This window comes from Diadema antillarum, unplaced genomic scaffold (genome assembly GCF_040938485.1).
Source record: "Diadema antillarum isolate AM-2024a unplaced genomic scaffold, OU_Dant_1.0 scf00000183, whole genome shotgun sequence".
Taxonomy (NCBI): domain Eukaryota; kingdom Metazoa; phylum Echinodermata; class Echinoidea; order Diadematoida; family Diadematidae; genus Diadema; species Diadema antillarum.
This window is the reverse complement of record NW_027271072.1, coordinates 1,303,149-1,327,913: the sequence shown is the minus strand read 5'-3', so window position 1 is coordinate 1,327,913 and position 24,765 is coordinate 1,303,149. Positions and strand designations below refer to the sequence as shown.

Sequence of the window (24,765 nt, the reverse complement as noted above, 5' to 3'; positions counted from 1 at the left end):
AGGGACAATATGTCACATGCCAATTTCATATTTCATTTTGATCTCAATCCAATTTTTGTGTGTTTGTTTTTTTTTTAATTCAGGATGCTTGAGAACCAGGAGCAGGTGAGACTAAAGCAGGAGGAATGGAGGAAGGCGGCCCCCCTCAAGACTGGCTCCAAGAAGGCGGGTGGACTGGTGAGTAGACCGGTGGGCAGGTGTGCTGCGTGGTTTTACCATGTTCTGCCAGCCGAGCTGATTCAAGCGCCATACACACAAAAATCTTTGTAACAGCTGGCCTGTGAAAGTGCACAGAGCATCGGTGCTGGACTGTGTAACATTAAGAATATGTAGAGTGGCGGACTAGTCAGAGAATTGTAAACTTTGCCAGATTAATATTGAGCACTTTGGAGGATATGCGTTTGCGATCTTTTAGCTGTAAGGAAACATTTTTTTTTTTTGATGCAATATGATATGCCATAAGACTCATATAATTGGGCATATGTGTCAATGTCATGTTACAAGAATACATGATTTTAATATGTTTGAAGGGAGAGATGGAGTGTGTGCAGTTGGTCTTTCTAGACAATTTGGATTATTAAAAATGATGCATTATGGGCTTTAAAATTATGCAGCTTCATATGGGAAGGGAAAGCACTTTTTCTTTGAAAATTATTGTATTTTCCTTTTTGTTTACTTTCGATTTTTAACTAGTATTGATTGTGTTGAATATCTATTCTCTTCTGTTTTGATCACTTTGAAAATTTTACCATGGAAAGATCAGTGTAACAAGTATTGATGATTATGAAGATGGACAGTAAGAAGAAAAAATGGCCAAATGTTCTTTTATATTTCATGTTTCATTGCTGAATTTTTAGAAAGCAAGACTGTCTGGAAGCACATCTTCGCTGTCATGAAATTATCTCGGCGGTGGCGCCAGAGGGCCACGAGTTTCGCCAGGAGATCACATGACAACTCAGGGAGACAATAATCTGCAACGTGAGCAGAAATTCATCAAGACACGATACGTGCATGGGAACTTTGTATTTTACTTAGCACCACTGGTATTTATATTCCTAGTGAGCACGTGATGATGTGCTGGCAGTGCCGTGTGGGAACAGTGTCCTTCGATTTGCGATCGGCGGAAAGACGCGACATTATCGGCAGTTCTGTGTCGTCAGTACTCACCACCAAGACAAAGAGTAATAATTCTATTCTGTGCCATTATCCATTATCTTATCATCATGTAGGTCAGTTGTTTTTGTATTCGTTTCCGCCAGTACTTTGGATGGTTTTTATATGGAGATATATTCATTTTGTAAATATAAGAGAGAGAGAGTGGCTGAAAGAAAAAAACTATTATTATATTATATTAAGTAGTCTTTTTGACCAAGTGTATATAAAAGATGTTGGTTTTGATACTCCATGTTTATAAATATATTTGTATGCATTCGTTCCGAGATGATTCATGAAGCTGACAGCTATCAAAAAGAGCTGAACTTAGGCTGACAGAAATAAGAGCTACACCATACACTTCCAAAGGCTGGTCCAGCACCTGTACAGTATACCGCAATATTTTTCTGTATCATCCTTCTGTTTTTTTAGTGACGTTTTCAATCACAAAAGTTTTCTAGCTGAATTGTTGTGTGGCTGCATCTAAACATTATTATGCTGCCCTCCAGATTAGATTTCTTCCATCCTGGCCGTAGATATTACTCATACACCAACACCATCCATTTCTACATGCATATAGTCACACCCACTTAAAGTATTACTGCGGAACTGAACACAGTGGTGGCACCATTATGCTCGCTGCTTGATCTTTGGGGGGGGGGGGTCAGTCAAGCTAGTTTTGTTTTCACAAAATTCACGATGAAATGTAAGTATAACAGATTAGAAAAAGAATGAAAGTAATGTGAAGTTTATCGAAAGCCTGATACTTCTTGGATACTCACCTACTCTGCTATTGTTCTTGAAATCGTTCACTTATGAAGTACAGGAAACAAGAAGGGAAAAATCTGTGGGTGGAAATAGAAGTAATGGTTTCAGACATTAATCCTTCAACACATTATAATTTCTTGCAAAGCCCCCTTCTACTCATGGAAGGGAGCAGTAATGTTATGGTATTTTTAAAGGGGAATTCTAGACCAGTTGAAAGTTTGTCTGAAAAGAAAGAGTAATCTTTTACAAGCACAACAGTGAAAATTTGATCAAAATCAGATAAGAATTACAGAAATTATAAAATTGTTTATTTAAATTTACTCAAAACTGTGCTTTTCACAGTCTATAAATACGCAGATGGTGAGTTTTATGACGTCCTCACTTCACAACATGCCATGTAGTTTGCAAGTAAAATCTTGAAATTTCGGGGGGGGGGGGGGGGGGGTTGTGTGTGTTCAAACCCAATTCTGCTCCAGTCGCAAATCCTAGTATATCTGACTGACCATATTTTGAAGTTATTCAAGCAGGAATAATATTATGTTATATACCCTGATAGGAGAAGAATTGAATTTTTGTCAATTTTTTTCTTTTGTACATGATCAATGGCAAATTGCGTGATGATGACATCACCTCATCATTTACACACCAGTAGTCATATCAACTGTACCAAAACTGTTTTGCAAAAATTAACATATCTTTAAAATGTCATAATTTCTTTACTTTTAATCTAATTTTGATTAGATTTTCACTGTTACACTGTAGAATGTTACTCTTTCATTTCTGATGAACTTTTAACTGGTCCTGACTGACAAATTGATCACATGATCATGTTGGTTAAATCGCAGATAGGTTAAATACGACTGATATTTAGGCTCAAATGAAACATTCACATGTGATTCGCTGCACCCCAGACATCTGGCTCCACACACACACACACACACACACACACACACACACACACACAAACATAGTTTGGGATAAATGAAGGGCTTTAGTTGGGGTTACAAGCTTGGACGTAGCTTTTGTAGTATTCTGTGTGACAAGATTCGCGTAATAGCTTCCACTTTCGTTTTCAGACAATTACACAATTATTGTCATCAATGCATGAATCCTCGCATTGCCAGCCAAACAAATCTGAAATCAAGAATTAAGCCACTGCCTACGGAATCCTAGATCAATGCTGTGCAAAACCTACAGAGATTTATGAATCTTGTAGGGAAGGGGTTTAGGAAGAACAGTGTGCATTACTATTTTTTTTTTTTTTTTTTGGTAATCTTTGTCACGTGTATTTAGACACCTAGCTTCCAGCCAGCAAGTACTGTGTTACCATCTATTACTCAAGACATTTATTGCGTAGAACATGTGTTTCATCACAAAACCCACAGGTAGCATGAGCTGACATTTAAGATATCAGGGGTGGTTTTTATTTTTTCTTCTTCTTCTTCTCAGATCAAATGCCATCTAGAGGGTGAAATTTGGCATACCTAGGGGCTGTTGCATAATAGGGCTACCACCTTAAAACATCAGAGAAAACATTTGTCAATTTTCTGTATTCATGGCATCTCCCACATTGACTTGAAAAATCTAAATTCTTATCTCTGAAGCAATTTTTTCCCCTTCGTGTAGCCTCTGGGCAGGAATTGTTAAGTCATTTGTAGAGGAACATAAGTTGTTTTTTTGTTCTCTTTGTCACAATGTCCAACTGTGTTTCCATGATTGCAAATAATAAATAGAGAACATGTATGGGGACAAATTGCAATCGCAACTTAATCAATGGATGTTTGGTTTAGACCACCAAGGATGGGGCCTTGCAGGCGAATCCAACCAGCCTTGTTAGGTGCAAAGGGACTACTCCTTGGTCTCTTTTTTGTCTGGCTGAAGCAGGTTGTCGCCAACCCCCTACCAAAGTACTATAGCTGGAGTAAGAACCAATTACAGGGATGTTTGAGTAATGATCAAAGAATTAGATAAAAAAAGATCCCCAACAATCGTGGCAGTTCAATTAGATTTGTTGGACTTCCCGATTAGCATTGTCGTGATAGACATGTCTGATTTGATTCCATTTCTCTCTCTCTTTCTTGCTTGAGGCAGTGGCAAACTGTTCTGTCTGTTTTTAAGCACACAACATCACAATTGTAAAGGGATGCTTTGAGAAAGTCCCTCTTGAGTTCAGTTTAGCTGATTTGTTGTTGTTTTTTAACCTGAACCTGAAAGCAAGTGCTTACCACTTTAAATGTTTAAACTTATTTCTGATACCTAGAAACTTTTTTTTCTCAAAAATGTACTCTGATGCATTAATTTTGCTTCCAGTTAATCAGTAGCAATGAAGAATAGTTGGTACCCGCACATTGTATCTGAGCATGTGATTGTGCGCTGACTCTTTCACATCTAGTAAGTTGGTAACGTTCTTAACACTTTCAAATTTTTTGTTTGGAATGTGAAGTGAGACTTTTTTTTCCCACTTGAGTGTCAAACAAATTCAAATGTTGCGTCACAGTGAGACGGTATGGTCACAGATCTTGACAGATCAATCACACAAATTTTACTCCCATCCAATCAGAAGCATGCATTCATAAACTGTGGTTTTGATGTTATTGTTGTTGTTTTTTTCTTTTTCTTTTCATTTTGTGAGCTGTCTCCACCGACATAGGCAACAGGGTTCTGAACAAAGTGAAGAAATACTTGCAACTTAAATTGTGGTTAATGGCAAGGCTGAATGTATACAATTAATTTTTTTTTAATATATGTACAGGGATAGCCTTTAGAAGAATTTGAATTCTGTGGTTCATGATAAACTCAAATCTTCCTTCATACAGTGCAATAATAGTAAATCATCTCTTTGTAGATCATTCCTTTTTCACTTTTTCTTTTCTTCAGCTATAATAGCTTAGATATGAATATTTTGTTGTATTCTGTATTATGTTTTCAACTATTGTTGTGACAAGTCATGCATATTCATATACTTTGATATACAAGCTTTTTGATATATGTACATTATGCAAATGCATTCTCTATATAAAGTATTTTGTGGTGTGTTATATTATTCAAGTATTTGTATTATTATTTGCTTGATCTCTTTCCAACTCAATGATAAACTCACTTTTCTTTTTCTTGTTTTTGTTTTTGTTTTTTTGCTTCTAGACTAATATGACTTGTCTATATTGACGTGATGTGTTTGCTCAGATATCCCCCTGTAGGCCTATGTTGCTCCTATATTTTTCAAAGAAAAGTTGACATGATGAAAGTAAATAGGACTCCCATCACCCCCCCCCCCCCCCCCCCGCCCTGTTATACCACACCTTTGCTGAATATACACAGTAACAGAACTCACTTCACAAGCTTATGTGTTTATGTAGTACATTCCATTCAAACTAGTATTTCTAATGATTTGTATGTGTATATGCATATTGTATGAGCTGTGTTTCCTCAGTAGTGGAGGATCTTAAAGATCATGATTTGTTCTTGTCCGTGATGGTAAAGAGGAAACTGGAACATGTCGTATTTGTCCTGTACGTAGCATTAAATAATGATCAGTCTTTCTCCGTACCACTATCAGTCTCAAGTACAGTGGCAAACCTGGGATAAACTTTAATAGAACACAGGAACTGAAATTTGAATTGCGCTGTCAAAAATCCCATCATCTATTTTAGACAGTAAATAACAACTCATTGGATTGACAAATGAGTAGCAAAAAGTACTGTAAAGCAAAATACTTTCGCGGCATGAATTTTTCATGAATTGGAGCCAACATCCTTTTTTTGCGGCATGAAATTTCCGAGAATTGCTACTGGCATTCTATGCATAAAGTGCGGACAAGAACTTTTTTGCATGCATTCGGATTTTGCAAATCTTGGCTCTCACGAAATTCATACGCTAGCATTTCTGTTTTTACAGTATGCTTGTTGGTGCATTGCTCAGTATGACATGTCTCAACTTGGGGAAAACATTTGATAGGTTTTGTTGTTTCTTTTTTATTTTCAAGTGACTTTTTCTTTCTTTTGAGGGACATGACAGTACTACATCAGCACCTGAAAGCAGACGACACAGTCAAAGGTTTCTGCTCAAGAATGCATGCATACAATCGAATCGTGGCTGCCGTGTATTTCTGTTTGCACATAGTGCAAGTTACTTCATTGGGCATTCTCCATGGATGGGGAGTTTTATGAGAGAAATGGATGCTTAGGACTATTAGGTAACCACAAAGTAGTCTGTGGTTCTGTGGGGTCATACATAGCACAAATGTGAGGAATGTAGGGAGTGTATTAAAATAGTCCAACATTCAGAACTCGAATGAGATGTCTTAACCAATCGCCCCCAGGAACTGGCTGTGCAGTAGACTGTCCTAGTTGGAAGGAACCATGCCTTAGTCTCAAGGGGTTAAGGTGTGTGTCAACTTCCCTTGTATGCAGCTTAACTAGCATGATGTGTGTCTTTCAATGCAATCTTCTATTCTCTTTTTTTTTTTAATCATTCCAGTTGTGAGTCCATGACAAGAAACATTCAGTTGACAAGGGCTGAACATGGCTGAAGTTAACCATTAATTCAAGATGCTTTGTTTGTACCCTGTGAAAAAAACTAGCAAAAGCTGTTCTGTATTTAGTGTGGCTGCAGTTATTCATCCAATTCTATTATGTATATATACATTTTTGTCCATAGGGCTAACTCTATTTCCAAATATGTTTGCATTTTTGTAATGTAGTTGTATATGCTACTGTGCGCTCCTGTTGTAACAATTTTGTTACAAGGAAGTAAGAATTCAGATCCCTAACTTGTCATCTATATGTCTTCTTTCATTGTATTTCTTTAGCCATTATGAAATTTTGATGTGACAAAAGAAAACTGCTGGTCCCATGGACTTCGTTTTAACGGGAGTCACCTGTATGTTAAAAAATTACATAAATTGCATAATATTCAAGGACTTCACTGCCTTATCTTGGTCTATGATTTCATGCACACTCTGGAAAGATAATCAATGGGAAAAGATAGAGGGTTATAAGAGGATTTGTAATTATTTGTACTGAAAAAGAAAATAAATGTATGATATGCCATCCCCTGAAATATTAACCTACATCAGCACCACAAGATTGTGCTAAAATGCTTGTACATCTACTATATTTGTATAAGCTGTGTCTTCTCTTGTATAGGTATTTTTTTATATAAGTATAAGTATTCAAGAAAGCTCAGATATATAATAGGTGAGGTAACGTTTGATCTCATGATGAGGAAGAGGCAAGGGGAAGTGCGCTTTAATGCATGTGATAACAAACAAGGTTTGTCAAGAATATGACAGAAAAGCATGTTGCACTGCAGTGGTTATGCGTGCAACATAATCGAAAGCAGATTATCTATTCAACCACCAGATGTATTTCAGGTTTTTTTGATGGGAGAAAAAGAGGCAGAAATATGTCAGATCTTTTCAATATGAGCGCGCCCATTATTGTCCCTTTTGGAGGACAGTTTGAACTTTGTTTTATCAATTGATGAATCCTTTCCAAATTGCTCTGTTTCCATGCGAAAGTTCAGGGAGTGCCAAGAAAATAGTTCATCGAGTTCATGGTAATTCTCAGATGTCCCATCCCCCTTCCCCCCATGCACTCGGCCAACCTCATGGCTGTCCTTCTCGATGTCAGTCATCTCGACCGAGACTGGCCCCAAACAACACGGCTTGGCCGGCGTATATCCACTGTCTGGTGCCCGCGTTCTGCGGGGGAAGCACAGATCCCTTTCATCACCCCCAGACTGCTTCGGACACATCAAGCTTTAAGTTACCAGCTTACCTTTCACTTCCACGACTAGGAGTCCCATTTCCTCATCGGAGAGGGGAGGGGAAAAACCCAGAAAGTCGGATGGTGGGTACAGGAGTGTGTGAGAGAGATAGAAAAACAAAACCAAACAAGAACGTGTGGGTGTGGTTTTCACAAGTTGGTACACTTTGACACGTCCATAGCCACTGATTCCTGGTGTGATTAGAGTAGAAGTGTCACGTCTCATGTAATGTATTGTGCCAGATTTATTGTGGTCTTGTACTTGAACGTGTAAGTCAGCACATTTTCGTGGTAAGCACTTCTCCAGCCGAGCGATTTTTTTGTTGTGCTTTTTTGCTTTGTTCAGCTTTGTTTGCCTCCTTTGCTCTGGATTACGTGATCGAGGCTCAACTAACGACATTCCGATGGTGTGTATTTCTGCGTGTTTATTGCATGAAACAGAAGGAAAAAAACCGAGTGGATTTCCCATTTGAAGGAGCGCCCTTTTGGCTACATTTTAAAGAGTATGAAATATTGTTACTTGCTTGCAGCTTTGACTCAAAGTTCGTATCCTGAGTACGTCTTACAACTGCCAGTAACCCATAGCTAATTTGTTGTATGAAATTCGATTTTTTTTTTCAAGATCTTCAAAGGGCCACTCTTGTATTTGGACAACTAGAAAGCAATGCCCTCTTTACTTAACAGTGAAATGAATGCCACGTTGTTAGTTGGAGTCTTATCACTCTTATTGAGCTTTGCAGTCCTCTGATAAGCGCGTTCGTTGTGTCCTGTTTCAAAATCTCAATTCTCGTTGAATTCTGTTTCTAGCGCAGTGCAAAACATTTCATTTGTTATTTCATGTAAGGAAATCGTTCAAAAGCAAATCATACGAAGGGGCTATTAGAGAAAATTTCGACTGCATGCACAAACATAAAGTCAGTGAAATTATCAAGACCAAAAAAAAAAATCAATTTTCAAGACCAATGAAATTGCGTTGCAACAAACTTTATTCACAGCCCACCTTCATACATAATATGACACCGATGTACTTGCACTTGAAAACCTTTAAAAAAAGAGTATCGCAAGTTTTCGCCGTTTCTTGCTTCTTTGTCTCTCTCTCTCTCTTTTTTATGTATTTCATAAAACCTGGTTAGAGAAGAATGACAGGGTGATATTATTTTGCGATGAGAGGACGAGTAAAAGGGGATCACAACTGCTCGATCCATTAACAAGTGTCACCACGTCTGAAAGTGGTCCCGCAGCTGTGGTCCAGATCAGCTCGGTAATGACCCTGTCTGTGAGTCTCTGGAGCTAGTCGCCAGACCAATGTCTTGTTGTGGGTGTCCATCTCCCCTCCCTCTCCCCCCCCCCCCCCTTCTCTACCTCTGCTTTTTTTTTCTCCATGTATCTGCTCCTCTGCCCCTCTGCTCCTTTACTCTGCATTTGTCTTTATATATATGAAACAAAATAATAATGCATATTGCAGAGGGCTTTAGTTAACCACCGATAGTAACTTCGGAACAGTCTGAAACATGCGAGGCGAAACCGAGTAAGTTTTCGGCTATTCTGAAGTTACAGGAATGGATAATGCTTAACTAACGCCCCACTAAATAATGTTCAGTATTTGTTTTATAACATGGTGACATGGATCCGTGTCATTTCATAATTCGATTAAATATATCCATGCATTGTGCTGTAAAGAAAAAGGCCTAACATGAGAAATGAACTGCTTAATGAAATTGAATTGTAAATCAAATTTCTGCCCGTACATCATCCGTATTCGACGCTTCGTGAGTAAATCCTCTGTGATGGATTTGTCAACGCTGTTGTAGATGACGGCAATCCAACTGAATAAACAAATTCACGTATTTGAGCAATGATATCTCCGAGCGGTCGCTAGTACTGGTCATTAGTACCGGTCATTAGTAAAGGCTTATGCCCGCTGGACATGTTGGGCAAAATGATAGACTGATCACGTGATTACTGATTACTACTACAAACGCGCTTCTGTTGCATATGTGCCCTTTCCCCATCAGAATTTGATGAAGTGGCGTTGCCTGCGTCATTATAAAAATTCTTGAAATCTGCCATATTCTGTAAGTCAAACATCTCAATCTATCGCTATGTTCAAGTAATTCAAATACATTGTATTTCTATTCATTGTAATTTCAACTTCTTTGTAACGGCTAATCAAAGGGCCTATAATTGCGTGTGTGATTGTGCTGACTATTATGATGTATCAACTCTAGATAGTTTTGGATCTAAATTCATGTCCCAACACACTCTAGTCCAGCGCTTTTATATCATCGTATTTCTACTGTGTTTTTATGCTTGCTAGGTTTTTTGGTTATTCCATTTATACTCTTGTTTCATTCAGCTTGACATGTTGAAGGATTGTTAGATGGTTAAAGTGGTCCCAATACCCGATAACTTAAGAGCTTACAGGGCTTACAGGAAATGGAGACGAGTTTATGTACGGAAAATATGTTTTATACCTGTTTATCTGCGTGTGAGTAATGACGAAAATAACATGGCTTCGTATGCTACTATGCCAAGCTGTGATCGTTGTTTCTGTATGGTGGCGATATCATTTCGAAAGATTTCTATCAGAACGTGGGAACAAATATATTTCGTGGCGTGGAAATGTATGAAAGGTTTATATCTTTGTACAGAAACAAAATGGAAAGTTTGTATTGTTTAAATTAAGAGAAAGCAATAAATTATCAAAATTTACACAAAACTGCGACAGTCTGTCCGTGTTATTATGTAATCACTCATAAGACTATCAGTTTAGTGAGTTTTATGCATGTGTTCGTCGCTTGTTTCGCTGTTGCTCATGATGCCATTTCCCAGGCTGTGTGAAGTTCATCCAATTTGATGGTACTTGTATATTGTGCGGGAATCGAGACACGCCTCAGAATGAGTGTATCCAGAACGTGCGAAATGCTCTTGGCCTCTGGTTTGTCACTAAACATTCCTGTTAACGGGAAAAAAAAGAAGAAAAAAAAATCAAACTAGTATACATGATATCGACTCCTTCAAGGAGAATGGTTAAAGGGGCATTCGAGACGATTTTCATAATTTCATTATCATATAGTACATAAATTGACAGCTCCATGTATAGATTCGTGGAAGTTATTGTGACCCTTGAGGAAAGAAACCAATAAACTGAAAATCTTAAACAAATTACACTGAACAGTGTTGATGACATAGGAGCCTCACATATTTCAGAAATGTAGCAGTGTAATTCCAGTACAATGCCGCTTGCTCAACAAATTCACCTGAGTAGAATCTATGCATGCCTTCTCCATATAGTCTGCTGCCTTGAGCCCCAACTCATGCATTCTCATGGTGAGGCTGCCATGTCATCATCCTTGTTCATTACAATTTGTTATAAATTTTGAAAACATTCTCATTCCTCCTCCCAATCACTATAAATTCTGAAACTTTGTACTCAGTTTAACTAGTTTATAGTTGTTCAGATGTAAAAGTGAAAATCATCCGGAGGTCCCCTTTAGTACTATTAGCCTTGAGGAGATTTTTCAATAGTGCTATGTCCCACGACTTCGTCTCGAGGCATTGCACTGTTGAGAAGTCACGAGAGCTAATAGTTTTAACCGTGCTCCTCGAAGCGGTCGATATTTGTTTTATATACCGCATCCCACTTAATTATTAATTTAAGATATTTATGCTAACTTAAGGCGTTGAAATGAAGTTGCCGTGCTACCGGTCAGAGAAAAATTGATAACATGAAATATTATGAGTATATCACAGTGCACAAATACTATATGCGCGTAAGATATATACGTCCGTGCATCTTGAGAAACCGCTAGCTGACGGCCGGGCAGTATAGCGAACACTAGTGACTGCACCTTTGACCAATCAGAATCGAGGATTCATCAGTGTAACAAGGTATATTCGTTGTTGTTGTTTGTTTGTTTGTTTGTTTGTTTGTTTTTGTTTTTTTTTCTCTTGCGATTCCTTGCCTAACATTGGTCTGTATTTGTGATTGATACAGACTAACTATTATGTTTGTTATTTTTCAAAGAAATGTTTACAGAGTGTTTTCAGAGTAACTTAGCACACAGCGCAGCGGAATCAACGCACCTTCGCCCTCCGTCAGAGACAATGATATTACAAAAGGAATATTGTAGGCCTATGCCATTTTTATTGTCATGAAAATGCGTATGGTATAGGTTATTGTGATAGTCTGGCTTAACAATTATGTGAGCTTTAGAGGGCCCTTTAAATAAACTAGATAGCTGTGCTTCACGGCAGTGTTTTGTGAGATGCGTTTCTGTGGCGATATTTAATGTGGCTTGAGATATGTGCTTAGAGGTGTCTGTGTGTGTGATCTATATTGAAAAAAAGAGTGTGTGTGTGTGTGTGTAGGTGTGTGAGGGTGTGTGTGTATGTGTAAGTGTTACTCTAATAAAAGTGTTTGTTTTTGTGGGGGGGGGGTTATGCCCGGAATGGAATGTTTATCATTTTGTGAATGACTTTAATGAAATCAATAAAGATCACTGAAAAAAAGAAGTATCTAACTCTGCTCGCGGGGTAATGAATGTGACTGTTGACAGTATTTTATGTGTGCACGTGTGTGTGTGTGTGTGTGTGCGTGTGTGTGTGTGCGTGTGTATGTGTGTGTGTGTGTGTGTGTGTGTGTGTGTGCGCGTGTGTGTGTGTGTGTGTGTGTGTGTGTGTGTGTGTGTGTGTGCGTATGTGTGTGATGACTTCGGTTCATGCCTTTTCCTCTTCAAATTCCCGCTAATGAGACCAGGAGGAGTGTAGCCAGCCAGCGAGACGGCGTCGAATTCATTGATGTTCATTTGTCATCGTAAATGCATCGGTTGGTGTCGGAGAATGACAAGACTTTATTCTGGCAGATAACTCCCCCCTTGTAATGGCGTTCATCTTCACATTCCCCTCCAGCAACCCTCCGTTTTTTGGCTGCCGACACAAACCAGGGATTATCCGCTCCGTATAGTTTGACAGCTGTTGGTGATATTTTGCAAGAAGAAGGGGGATGGAATCGCTCCAGACACGGCAATATTTCAAGGTGGAAAAGAAGCTAATTGTTTGGCAATGATCGATTAAAAGCCAACCAGGCGTAACCAGCGTACAAATATCAAAATTTGTTTCAAAGGAGAATTTCGGGGGATCTTTGAATGGGTGGTGCATTGTTCGATAAAGCCTCGGGCGCCTACAGACCCGCCACGAGCACTTTCGCATTATACACGCTTTGCGCGGCGCCGCAAAGGCTAAGCGGGGAAAATAGTAACAGATTTGAGAGGGATTTTTCTTCTTTCTCTCTTTTTTTTCTTTTTACGTCATGTATCACAACAGTTTTGACGTCTTATTTCAGGAACGCTTCCAAATATTATTTCTACTCCGGCTTTACACAGCTCACCATGTTTAACAAGTATTTAGGAAATAAAAACAGTAAAAGAAAAGTGTGCCGGGATTTCAAAGCTATGTTAAACACATAAAAATGTCGATACATCTGTAATGATTTTTTTGTTCTGGGTTTGTTGTTCTTGTTGTTTGTATGTTTCTTTTTTTTTCTGCCAGGAGAAATAGTGTCTTAGACCTGATACGTGGCATATGTGTATGTATGTGTGTGTGTGTGTGTGTGCAGGGGCGGATCCAGGGAGGACCGCAACCGGCGCACGCCCCCCCCCCTTTATTTTTTGTTGAAACAAAAGAAATAAAAAGAAAAAATGGGGGGAGGGGTGCGTGCGCCCCCCTTTAATTTTGTAAACACGCCCCCTCTTTACGGAATTCCTGGATCCGCCCCTGGTGTGTGTGTGTGTGTGTGTGTGTGTGTGTGTGTGTGTGTGTGTGTGTGTGCATGTGCGTGTATACTCACTCGCGTGTCTGTGTATGCGTGTTTGTATGAGTGAACATTAGTGTGTCTGTGTTTGCTTTTCTCGGCTGAGAATGAGGTTGCAATAAACATGTCTAGATGCTCTCGAATTCAACACGCCCAGCTTTCTGTAAAGCATGCATGCTATCCGTCACAAGTCAGCGAACCCAAGGTTTGTGAGGTATAAGTTGTATGCGCCAATCTTCAAATGCTCAAACTGGTGAACCACAAGAACAACTTTCCTTTTTGTCTAGTTTTATTAATGTATTTTTTATTATATTGTCCGACTTGTTTGTTCTTGGTTGCTTTTGTTTGTTTATTTGTTTGTTTGTTTTTCAAATGTTTGTTTTTGTTTTTGTTTTTGTTTTTTGTTTTTGTTTACTGTCCATTATGTCTCCTGGCATGTAGGGTACCAACAAAAGTTCTCCACGCCTGTCTGTCTTGAGCCATTCTCAGAAGTGATCCCCAGGTCTGGTGGAGGTAAGCCCGGTAAGCCATTTCATTTTCCACGGTTCGTCGCCAGGTGTTCTTGGGCCGCCCCCACCCCCTGTCTAAATTCCCCTCCCTGGAGTCCAATGTACCGTATGTCCCCAAAAAATTACAACGGGACCCTCCGCAATGGTAACTTTAGAAATAGTGAATCAATCCAAATGCAAATTCAGGGTGTGAAACAACTTATTACCCACATCTTAATGAAAACCCCATCCGATTTGCTTCAGTGGTCAAAGAGAAATGAGGAGTTTTGTAGAGCATGTCAGGAATCCCTTCCCTCCAAGTTCTGTCCATTATGTTCACACATTATGCAATTCCAAGAGCATCCAAGTACTAACTTCGGAAGAATCAGACACATGACATGCTTCTTTACAAAGACCACATTTCTCTGTGACCACTTAACCAAATTGAATGGGGTTTCTGCAAAATATCGCTAAGGTGTTATATTCTAAGATCCTGAAGTAGCATTCAGACAGTTTAATCGTACTGGAAATTTTCAGTGCGAAAATCCGGTTGTAATTTTTTTGGGGACATAGAGCTGTCCTTGTTATGTCTTAAGCTTCCATTCTCACGATGTGCCCAATCCACCTCCATCTCCTTCTCGTTAGTATATCTTCCATACTCTCCTGCATGATGGTATCTCTCATACAGCATTTGATATTGTGTTGGGCCAGAATGTTATACACGAGATAGGTGTCTCAAGCATTTGGTATGAAACCCTTGTTCTTGTTTGGCAATGCATTGAAACGGTGTACCCAACCTGATCCGCGAGGCAGCATAATCTAAAATTATACTTAATAGTACGCAGTTAAAAGATACTACAAGCTTGCTGTATACTCATTCCATTTACTAAATGTTTAACATTGGCAATTGGCTTTCGGGTTGATACTACACTCCTCGTTCTTTCTTTCCTTTCTGGTTTGTTTAGGCGAAATGTTTGATACATATTAGCAGGAATTGGTTAACTCATGATTTCAGTTACACGTACAGTTTGGACACGAAATTCAGAGGACGATCCGACTTGTGTGTGACTGTTGAGAGAGCATTTTTGTAGGAGATGTGTGATAAAACTTGGGGGCCTGTTTATCCAGCGTAACTCAGTGAATCGAGCGTATGAGATCAATATTGTTCGTAAGTCTGTTTCATAAAGATAGCTCTACTTATGATTGATTTAAAGCACATGTGATTGTTTAATAGCAGATTGCGAGTGTAACTCTTTTGAATTGCGCCAATCGTAAGATTAATCTCAAGATCAATCTTTGTGAAAGTGGCCCCTTGGTTTTATGTCCTACGTGTGCAGTGTACAGCGCTATACGCTCCCAGTCGACCTACATTACACAGACACAAACGTAGTCATGCTCTCACTTATACTCACACGGCAAATACCGAAACGATTTTCTGAAGAAAACAGCACTGCGCCTCAGCTATTTCTGAATTTCTTTGTCTGATTACTATTCCTAAATTCCGAGAAAAATCCTAAAGAAACGTTTTCTCCGTCTCCAACCACAAAAGTCTGAAAGTACATCCACCCACACGCAGGTAGACTCTCTCATACTTTGACTCGGATTAATCGCCTGGTCAAGGAAGAATTTCGCCAATCCTGTCATTAAGACCAACTTCTCGAACCCTTTCCTGTGATGTTTGACCTCATCCTCACCAAACGCTCACAGCTTGAAACATGCAATGCTACACATACACAACATACACACACTCACCCACACGAGCAAACATACACAACATGCTCACAAACACATGCGTAGGCCCGTGTCGACATAGGTATTAATTTTACAGAAACGACACACAGTGGGATTTTTCCGCCAAAGTCCCAATGATTATCCAAATCCAAAACTTTCGACGTCCCAATGAGTTCCGACGAAATCTAAGCCGACGAGCTCAAGAAACTCGCACCAAAGGCTCACCAAGGGTGGTACCAATGCCAGAATACTCCTAGAACCTGGACTCGATTAGTTAACCTGTCCGATGAATACTGTTAATCGTCGGACACTCAACAGACTGTCATGACGCCAGCTGGACACGCCCGATAGCCGCACAACCATGACAATACAAATCTGTCACACATCCAACTAACTCGACACTCATCGGACCGACTCGACACCTATCAGACACTGACTCGACTTGCGACCGCAAATGGCGTCCTATTGCAAACGAAGCTCTGAGCTTAGTTCCTCCATCGGACGATCTCACCACATCGGATCACGTCCAACTTGTCTGACACTGCCCTCATTTAGTCTACGAACACAAATCGGATTCATCGGACTGTGATAAGATATACTTCAGTGGGTGATCGGAGGAAGAACACTTTGTTTCTGAGGAGTGACCGATGAGCAATGTGCTCTGTGGATTGGGGGTTTATAATTCGCACCATACGTGACTTGACACAGAAATGCTCCTGTTTCAGTTGCCCATTAAGTTAACTCCCTGAAAGGTTTTGATCATAATCAAGCATGTTCAAATGAATTACCCCTACACTTAATAATAGTAATAGTAGTAGTAGTAGTAGTAGTAGTAGTAGTAGTAGTAGTAGTAGTAGTAATAATAATAATAATGATAATAATAATAATAATAATAATAATAATAATAATAATAATAATAATAATAATAATGATAATGATAATAATAATAATAATAATAATAATAATGATAACAACAATAATAATAATAAGGTCTTATTTACCCAGGGTAGCCTCTTCAGTGTTGTCACTGCTCTACCAGAGGGCCCTGCCATTACCCTAGCGTTGCCAGGTACCCATTTATACACCTGGGTCGAGAGGGACATGGTGGGTAAAACATCTTGTCCAAGGACGTCAGCACTGGGCGGGATTCGAACTCGGGTCCGCTGATCGGGAGTCGAGAGTCTTATCCACTATGCCACAGTGCCTTGTACACATCAATATGCGAAATCTCCAGATAGCATTCAGGGATTGAGGCAATTAGAGAAATTTTGATGAGTGTTGTAATTCGTGCTCTCCTTGAGACATAGCAGCAAAGGTCAATTAATATGATTGTAGAACAAGCGGTCGGCCTCATGCCAAAAGGGCACTACTAGTGTACAAAGTCTATTGTGTTAAGGCCATTTTGGCATAAGGCCGACGCTATAACATTATGGATAGGGCGGAGATAACGGAGAGAATATTTGTTTGCATGTGCCTGTGGGTCTTCCATAAGTTGTGTTTGTATAAATTGCATAAGTTTAGGAAAGCTTTGATGTCAGTAATCCGTATTATCATGGTTCAGATCGAACGTTAAATTTTCAGCTTGCCATGGGATGTCTTATTTCACATGTATTATAAAAGCAAGGAAAAGAAATGCTTCCCATTTTTTGGCGTTTTTTTCCGTGAGCGTGTGTGTGTGTGTGACGTGTGCGGGTGAGCGCATCCGCTTTGACTTCCCACTAACTTAACGTAAAAAAGGCCGTTTATTGTTTGTTTCTGTTTTGTAATTTTTTTGGGGGGTGGGGGTACATGTGTTACTGATGGCATCATTTGATTCACCTTCACAGTGTTTTTTTTTTTCGTCTCTCTTTCTCTCTCTTCTTCTTCTTCAGGACCTTCTCCTACACCAGGTCGTAAAATGCCGACACTTGAGTATGAATAGAAATCATCTCAGTTTTAATTTCCTCATTACTATAAATTGTAAAAATAATGTCATGCTCATGTGGCACATTAGCACAGGTTAACGATTATGGATAAAAATATATACAGACTTAGAGTCAGATACATTTTTATGGAAGATGGGAAGAGCGTGACTGTATATTTTTCCTCTTATTCATACCAGGTGTTTCGATTACACGCTATTGCGCTTAACAACATATCAATTCTGTGTGTCAAATCACTCTGAGAGATATAAATGTTTTATGAAGACAAGTTCAGATTCTTTTCCGATAAATTTCATCCATTATTTTCTCGTTTCTCCGTGCTCTTTAGATATCAATTTCTCAATATGTAAACAACTGCTCACGAAGTTGTTTATGTTACGCCTAATATCACCGAGAATCATTCCTTTGAATCAGGAATTAAGTGCACAAGACCATGAAATTGTCAAAAGAATACAATCTGAAGCCTTTGTGTGGACGTAAAAGGTGTTTCCACCGCAGCTGACACTGCAGTCGAAGGAGATGCCCTTTTGATGTTGGAGTTTGGTTTTATTTCACCTGTTAACTGAGGAAGCTGTCAAAATATGCTTACAAGCATGCACTTCCTTCTGGTATTCATGTCTTATTTCATGACCTTTCTCCTGTTAGTGAAATCAATTTGTGGAGGATTATGATAAGTGTCGTATACTCATAATTTATGAAAGATGGGACCAACGTGGCTGCATATTTTTCTTGTTATTCACCCGATGTTTTCATTATACGCCATTGCACTTAACGACATAATATCATTAATTTTGCGTGTAAAGTCACTCAGAGAAAATTAACTTCCACAATGATGCGATCTTTGATGCAAGGGGAGCATTATCCAAGTCTGGTTTGGTGTGAACTTATCCCTCAATTCACTCATTGGTTTTAGTGTAAACTTTTTGTAGTATGAGGGCAAACGACACCCAATGAATTCCTATTTTTTAAAACATGTTAACATACAATTTCATTATCAAGTCCCTCTCTCCCCATTAGCTCACCCTCCTTCTCCCCCTCCCCCCACCTCTCTCCCTCTCTCCCCTCCTTCTCTCTATCTCCCCTCTCCTCATCCCCCTCCCCAGCCCACCCCCTTTTTCTTTTTTCGGTGAAGGAAGAAAGAAAAATGTTAATCGCCTCTTAACGCTGCAAAGTGATGCCTTGGATTTTATTCTCGGCCGCTCCTCGTGGAGTTTGTTTGCTGCAGAGGCCAGGAGTCAACGATGCTCGCAACAGCCCGTGACCGACTCCATCCTCACTCTGCCATCTCGCTGATTTATCCTCCCCGATGCCGATGTGGAACAATCAGCGTGCGATAATGATTTATAGATCGCCAGCCTCTGCTCTAGATTGATAACTAAAAGAAGAAGAAAAAGAAAAGAGAGACAAGAAAAACAATCCTCAATAAATCCTAGACTTAGAAATGTTTCTCTTACCTTTCCTCACTCTCCTCCTTCTCTCCTTCTTTCTTTGTTTTTTTTTTCTTATCTGTTATCATGTTTCTTCTATCTCTCCTATATCTCACCATATATACGTATCATATCAGTCTCGATACATTGTCTATCTCTTTCTCCCCTGCTGTCTGTATATCGTTATCTTTCCGCTTCTCTATCTCTCCCTCTCTCTCTCTCTCTCTCGCCCATGACACTGGTGTAAGATTAGGGGGAAAACGGAGATACAGTGGCCATACTATGACTGAAGGATATTGGGTTCAATAACCCGTAACTGGTGGAAGCTTGATGTATTTTTCATCCAAATTATGGCCGAAAATGGCGATTGTCACCAGTCTTTATCGTCAAGAGCTCGAGCAAGGTTACGGCGGCGAGCCGGAGACGGTACGCTCGGGCCGGCTGGCGACAGGCTGCGTGGCCCTGGTGTGAACTTGTCGCATTCCGAACTCGCCGGGATCGTAACTCGGGGACAGCACGCTGCTTTCCTCGGTGACACCCTCCTTTTCTCATCCCCTCTTTTTTTTTTCTATCTTCTCCCTCTCTCACACATACACATACACATACATACAATGTATGAGCACACACACTCTCTCTCTCACGCGCACGTTTTTGTGTGCGCTGATTTCGGCACAGTTCCCGTGATGAATTGGTTCGTGATAGGGGGTCGGAGTGGCACTCGGAGCGCGCGTAGAGTTGCTTGTCCGCTAGGGTGTGACCTCCACGTCTGCACCCCTCCGGTTCTCGCTCTCGTATCCTTTTTTTCTTCCCACTTTCTTCTCCAAAAATGCCTCTGAGGTGTTGTTAGTTTCTGTTCTCATCCCAGAAAGACAGTAGATATCTCAAATGTTTAGTTTATCATGTTTAAAATGTAAATAACACGTGAATGGATGCACACACGCAATGTTCTCATACTTGTTTTTGTCTCCGGTTCTGTTGTCGCCTGTCGCATCCGCTCTTTCGTCATAAATTATGACTGATATGACCGTATTGTTGTACTTAACTTATTTGGTAAATTTCCCCCTAACACTTTCTATTCTCCCACTCTCTCCCTCTCTTTCCCTCTCTTTCTTCCTCTTTTTTTTCTCTCTCCATCTCTCACTCCTTGGCGCCTTCTTAAAGGGATGGTGTAATTTTGGTTAAGATGGGGATTCAAGTTTTAACTTTGTTCGAGATAATTAAGAACCACTCATTTGAAACTTTAAAGAGCATACAATTCTAAGAGGAACTCAAAGTTTATTTGATGAAAATTAGTTTTGTAATTATACTAAGATATCAAAAAAGAACTAAAACAAAGTGGTCCTATGTAGTAAAAGGTGGGACTTTTTTATATCTCCACCATTTCAAGACCTATTTTCATCAAATAAACTTTTAATGTCTCTTAGAATTGTATGCTCTTTCAAATTTCATATAAGCGGTTTCTAATGACCTCGCAAAAACTTAAAACCTGAATCCCCGTCTCAACTAAAACTATACCATCCCTTCATTTAAGTACGACTGACGCTGTAGCAATAAAACACTAAAAACAATGTCGAGCTAAGGATAGCGTTTTGTTATCATTCGTGCATATACAGTCGCAGCGGACGACTATAATTAACTCCCCCGAAACCCACGAAACGTTTTGAATTTTCAACCGTCACCGAGGCAATGCGAATCGGGCGTTCTCATTTTCACCAAAATTTCACCTTCTCATATCTCCGGTATACATTGACCAAAATCGCTCAAACTTTCAGTGTCAATGCAAAATTATGATTTCTATCCACATACGAAAAATCACGAGAAACGATCAAGGATTTTTAAAGTTATTCAATATTTCATGTTTCTCTGTCTCGGAAAACTACCGTCCGATTATTTCCAGACACATCTGGACGCACCACTTAATATTCATGAAACTTGACATACATATTCATAAGACATGTGCGGACGTAAATGTAGCCCTGTTCGCTTTGCCGAAGACCTATTTTTGAAGTTACAAGTGAAAATAAATGAGGTATCTTGTCAGAAATCTTGGAGCAGCAAACCAGAATAATGACGTCATATTCTAAGAAAAACTGATTTGCGCTTGCGCAATGAATGAACTTTCCCATGCTGCTTCGATCCAGCGAGCTGATTGGTCGATGCATTGCAGCATACTGTTACTGTGCGATGCGAGGTGGCTGCTGCGGATGCCTAGTAAACTGCACATGCATGCTATGAGAGTGGGACGCGGTGTGTCGATAATGTACAGCAGTGTGCTGGGGACCTCGCTATACCTCAAAGACAAGCACTTACGTTATCAGAACTGTCCTATTAAAAAGAATATAGCAAAAATTTGAATATATATTCGGCTATGATACCATTTATGCAGTTGCAAATTCTTGACATTGGATTATTCGGACTTAACGCAGATTTTACTGCACTATAGTAAGTAACATTACAACTACGAATTCCCGGTACGAGTTACGATCAGAGTACAGCAGTGCCCTACGGCACTGAAGTACAGGTGACGTTAGAGCGACAAAGATGTGGGTACGTGGGACTGTACCCTGTCTTCCCGTATGCGAATGACTATGAAATTTCGTGCTCGGAACGAAGGTAGAAAGTGCACCACTTTCGATTATTTCCAGACATATCCGGACGCATGACTTCTCGAATGTGATATTTTAGAATTCCGGAAAGAAATACATACTTAGTAACATACTTGAAAGTTTTTTGTTGTTCACAAGTCAAAATGTGAAATTTTAGCAACGATTTCTGACAATTATTTTCCGTTTTGAAAGTGAAGTTATGCCCCATTTTGGATTATTTTCTCGTCGTTATTTAAAAAAGTTAACATAATGGTAGGTTAAAATGAGGTTTTTACTTTTCATAACCGTTTGAATTATCAAAAAATATGAATAAATAGTAAAGTTACAGCAGTTTTGCTGCGACACTTTCCTAGCGGTTTTCGTGCGAAACGTGTTCATTCAAGAGGAAAGCGAGGTCAGGTCAAAATGAAAACAGTGAGTTAATTGCACCCGTCCGCTGTGACTGTATACTTCATATTGTATTCGACGAACTGTCCTTATCAGATGAAAGAAAGTCAAATTGACAACTTGTAGGCCTACAGCTTTGAATCACGCTTTCTTTTTCTTTTTTGATGGAAATGAATAAACTATTGAATTGAATTAAATTGTTTTAATGCTTTTACGTTAAGGGAGGGAGAGTTGAGAGTCGCGTCCTGGAATAGTATAACAAACGGCCGCAAGGCATTGACAATGAGACGACCTGTCCTTGCAGTGTTGAAGCACCCATAATTATCACCGCCGTTGAAGGGCAACAAAGCTATCACAGAAAAAAAAATGTATAACTGGGTCTTGTTGGACTGCCTATTGTCGGCTGTAAATGGAGTTTGTTTGAAACCTTCCAGAGTCGTCTGCTCCCATTGGTTCATGTTGAAATGATCAGACTGATTTGTTGAGATAACAGAATTGGGTAGAATTGGGTGGAGGGGGTAGCGAGGGGGTGGAGGGGATACAGGGAGAGGAGGGCTTGGTTATAGTCCGCCGCCATCAATACACCTACTTTCCTTGGTTTTATTTAAGAGAATGTATATACCCCACTGATGAAATGAGTGTAATGACATTTTCTATGAAACGGCCTCAATTTTCATTCGGAGAAGTAGAGCCCCAATTTTGATGCGTTTTCGCAGCCGGCTAGCCGGTCGTGGCGTCATGTTTGTTATTGCTGATGGAGCCAGATTTTTTTTTTTCTCTCTCTCTACTTTTTTTTTTCAAAATAACTACTATGGCTGTTCTCTTTTGCCTTTAACGCCAGTCACCAATTGCAAGCAATGTCTGGCCCTTTCTTCGTGAGAAACTCGAGAATGAAACATCGGTAGACAGAGAGCCAAACGATATGCATGTTTGGTAGAGTGTGAAGTTTAGCCCTAATTCAGAGTGGGCGTGTCCATTGGTGGCGATACATTCCAGGCCAAGTTAGTAACATATTAGGTGACTCAAACAATCACTGATAATGACTGAACTAATGAATGATACCAACACTAATAAGTTATACCTCTGATGTTTTTTTTTTTTTGGTTTTTTTTTTTATGCAGTTCCACTAGAAGATTTCCTGATAGACTTGCCTTTGGCCTAATTGTGGCATGTCATCACCACGGAGCAATGGGGAAATGGGTTAAATTAAATACAAAGTAGAATACTTCTGCCATTATTCTTTGTTTCTTTGTCTCCCTTCGTATCTATGTGTGTAAAAGGGCGCGTACGTGTGTGTACGTGTGGTGTGATTTTATGCCTATCGTCGGTTCTGCAATGGTCTCGAATTCATGTTACACTTTGTTTAAGCATCATTATTCGCATTTGACCGCATGACATGGTTAGCGTTTTCTCGGTAAGGAGCAGAGTCGGATTAAGAAACTGGTAACGTATATCTTGAAAGTGGTAGGATGTTGCAAGCCCTTACAAAACGCCGAGCATCTGGAAGAGAATGAAACTTAGTTCGACGACACGTCTAAAGAACACATTCCAAGTGATTTCCTGCTAGGATGTGCTGAAACATTAACATGTCAAAAGGTTAATGTTTTCATCCCTGTGGCGACATGTAGACGCTAGTTAAAACCGTGAAGAAAATGAGAGGAACAGAGAGTATGTCGACTCTCTGTGCTAAATCAAAATGCATATGGATCTAAGTGTTTACGCGTGATAGGTCTTACGCCGAGTCACCACTCTCGGATAGCCCGTTCTCTTGGCGCTGGAAGAGGTCGGAAGGAGGGCCTCATGTGTCTTCCAGGGGGGAGGAGAGGCGAAAGATGCAGTCGGTCATGGTACTTGAGGAGTGATAACGCGTCGCGTGACCCACTACGCCCGGGTTACCCCGCCCCGCTCCGTTCGTCAACCCTGACAGCATGACGCCAACTTGGTACCGCTCTCTTTCCTCATAACCTCCAGATGTTGGCCGAATCTTTTTTTTTTCTTCCTTCGTCTCCCTCCGAGAAAACAACCTTAAAGAAGAAAACAAGAGTAACGTTTTCGATAGCTTAAGAGTCAATGGAGACTGTAGTTCGAGTTTATTCCCTCACTATTCTTGAAGACTCCGAACACATGCAGCCAAGTTGGAACGGCGCGAAATAATGCTGTTGATATTCGTCAGGTTGTTGGTTTTGTTGATGTGGTTCGTTTTCTTAAGTTGAAGGGAACCAGGCAGACGAGAATGCCGAAACCTGTTCCCAAACAAATCAATCTCTCCTCAAAATGAGGCGAATTCTTTTTAACTAGAAACACCAACTGCCGCCTCTCATTCTCCCTACGCAGACCTTCAGCGCTGCTCGATCTCTTACTTCCATCTTTAGATGCTGCTATAAAGTGATCAATTTTTTTTTTTCAGTGATTTCCCAAGCAGCTGTGGCAGAAGGCAGACTCCGTCTGGTGCTAGTATTCTATCATTTCAATTCTCTCTACTCCCTCTCGCTCCCTCGGATCTGTACTTTCACTTCTTTTTTCATCTCATCACTTTATTCAGCTCATATTCTGGTGCCCTAAATATTCAGTTGTAGAGACCAGAAAAGGCACAGACACCGCGGGGACCGAAACAAACAAACAAACAAACAAACAAAACAAGCAAACAAACAAACAAACAAGCAAACAAACACATAAACCAAGTAACAAACAAAACAGATTACTAGTA

General features: G+C 39.9%; 1 protein-coding gene across 1 annotated transcript in view; it reads left to right on the top strand.

Annotated features, from left to right (window-relative positions):
• LOC139723254 (uncharacterized) overlaps positions 1–1,312 on the top strand; it is a 58,527-nt gene extending 57,215 nt beyond the window's left edge. The window contains exons 17-18 of the mRNA XM_071634513.1: positions 84–177; positions 858–1,312. Of these exons, the coding sequence (XP_071490614.1) occupies positions 84–177; positions 858–896 (133 nt within the window). The 3' untranslated portion in view covers positions 897–1,312. The remainder of the gene's footprint in view (positions 1–83; positions 178–857) is intronic.
• Positions 1,313–24,765: the final 23,453 nt, after the last annotated feature.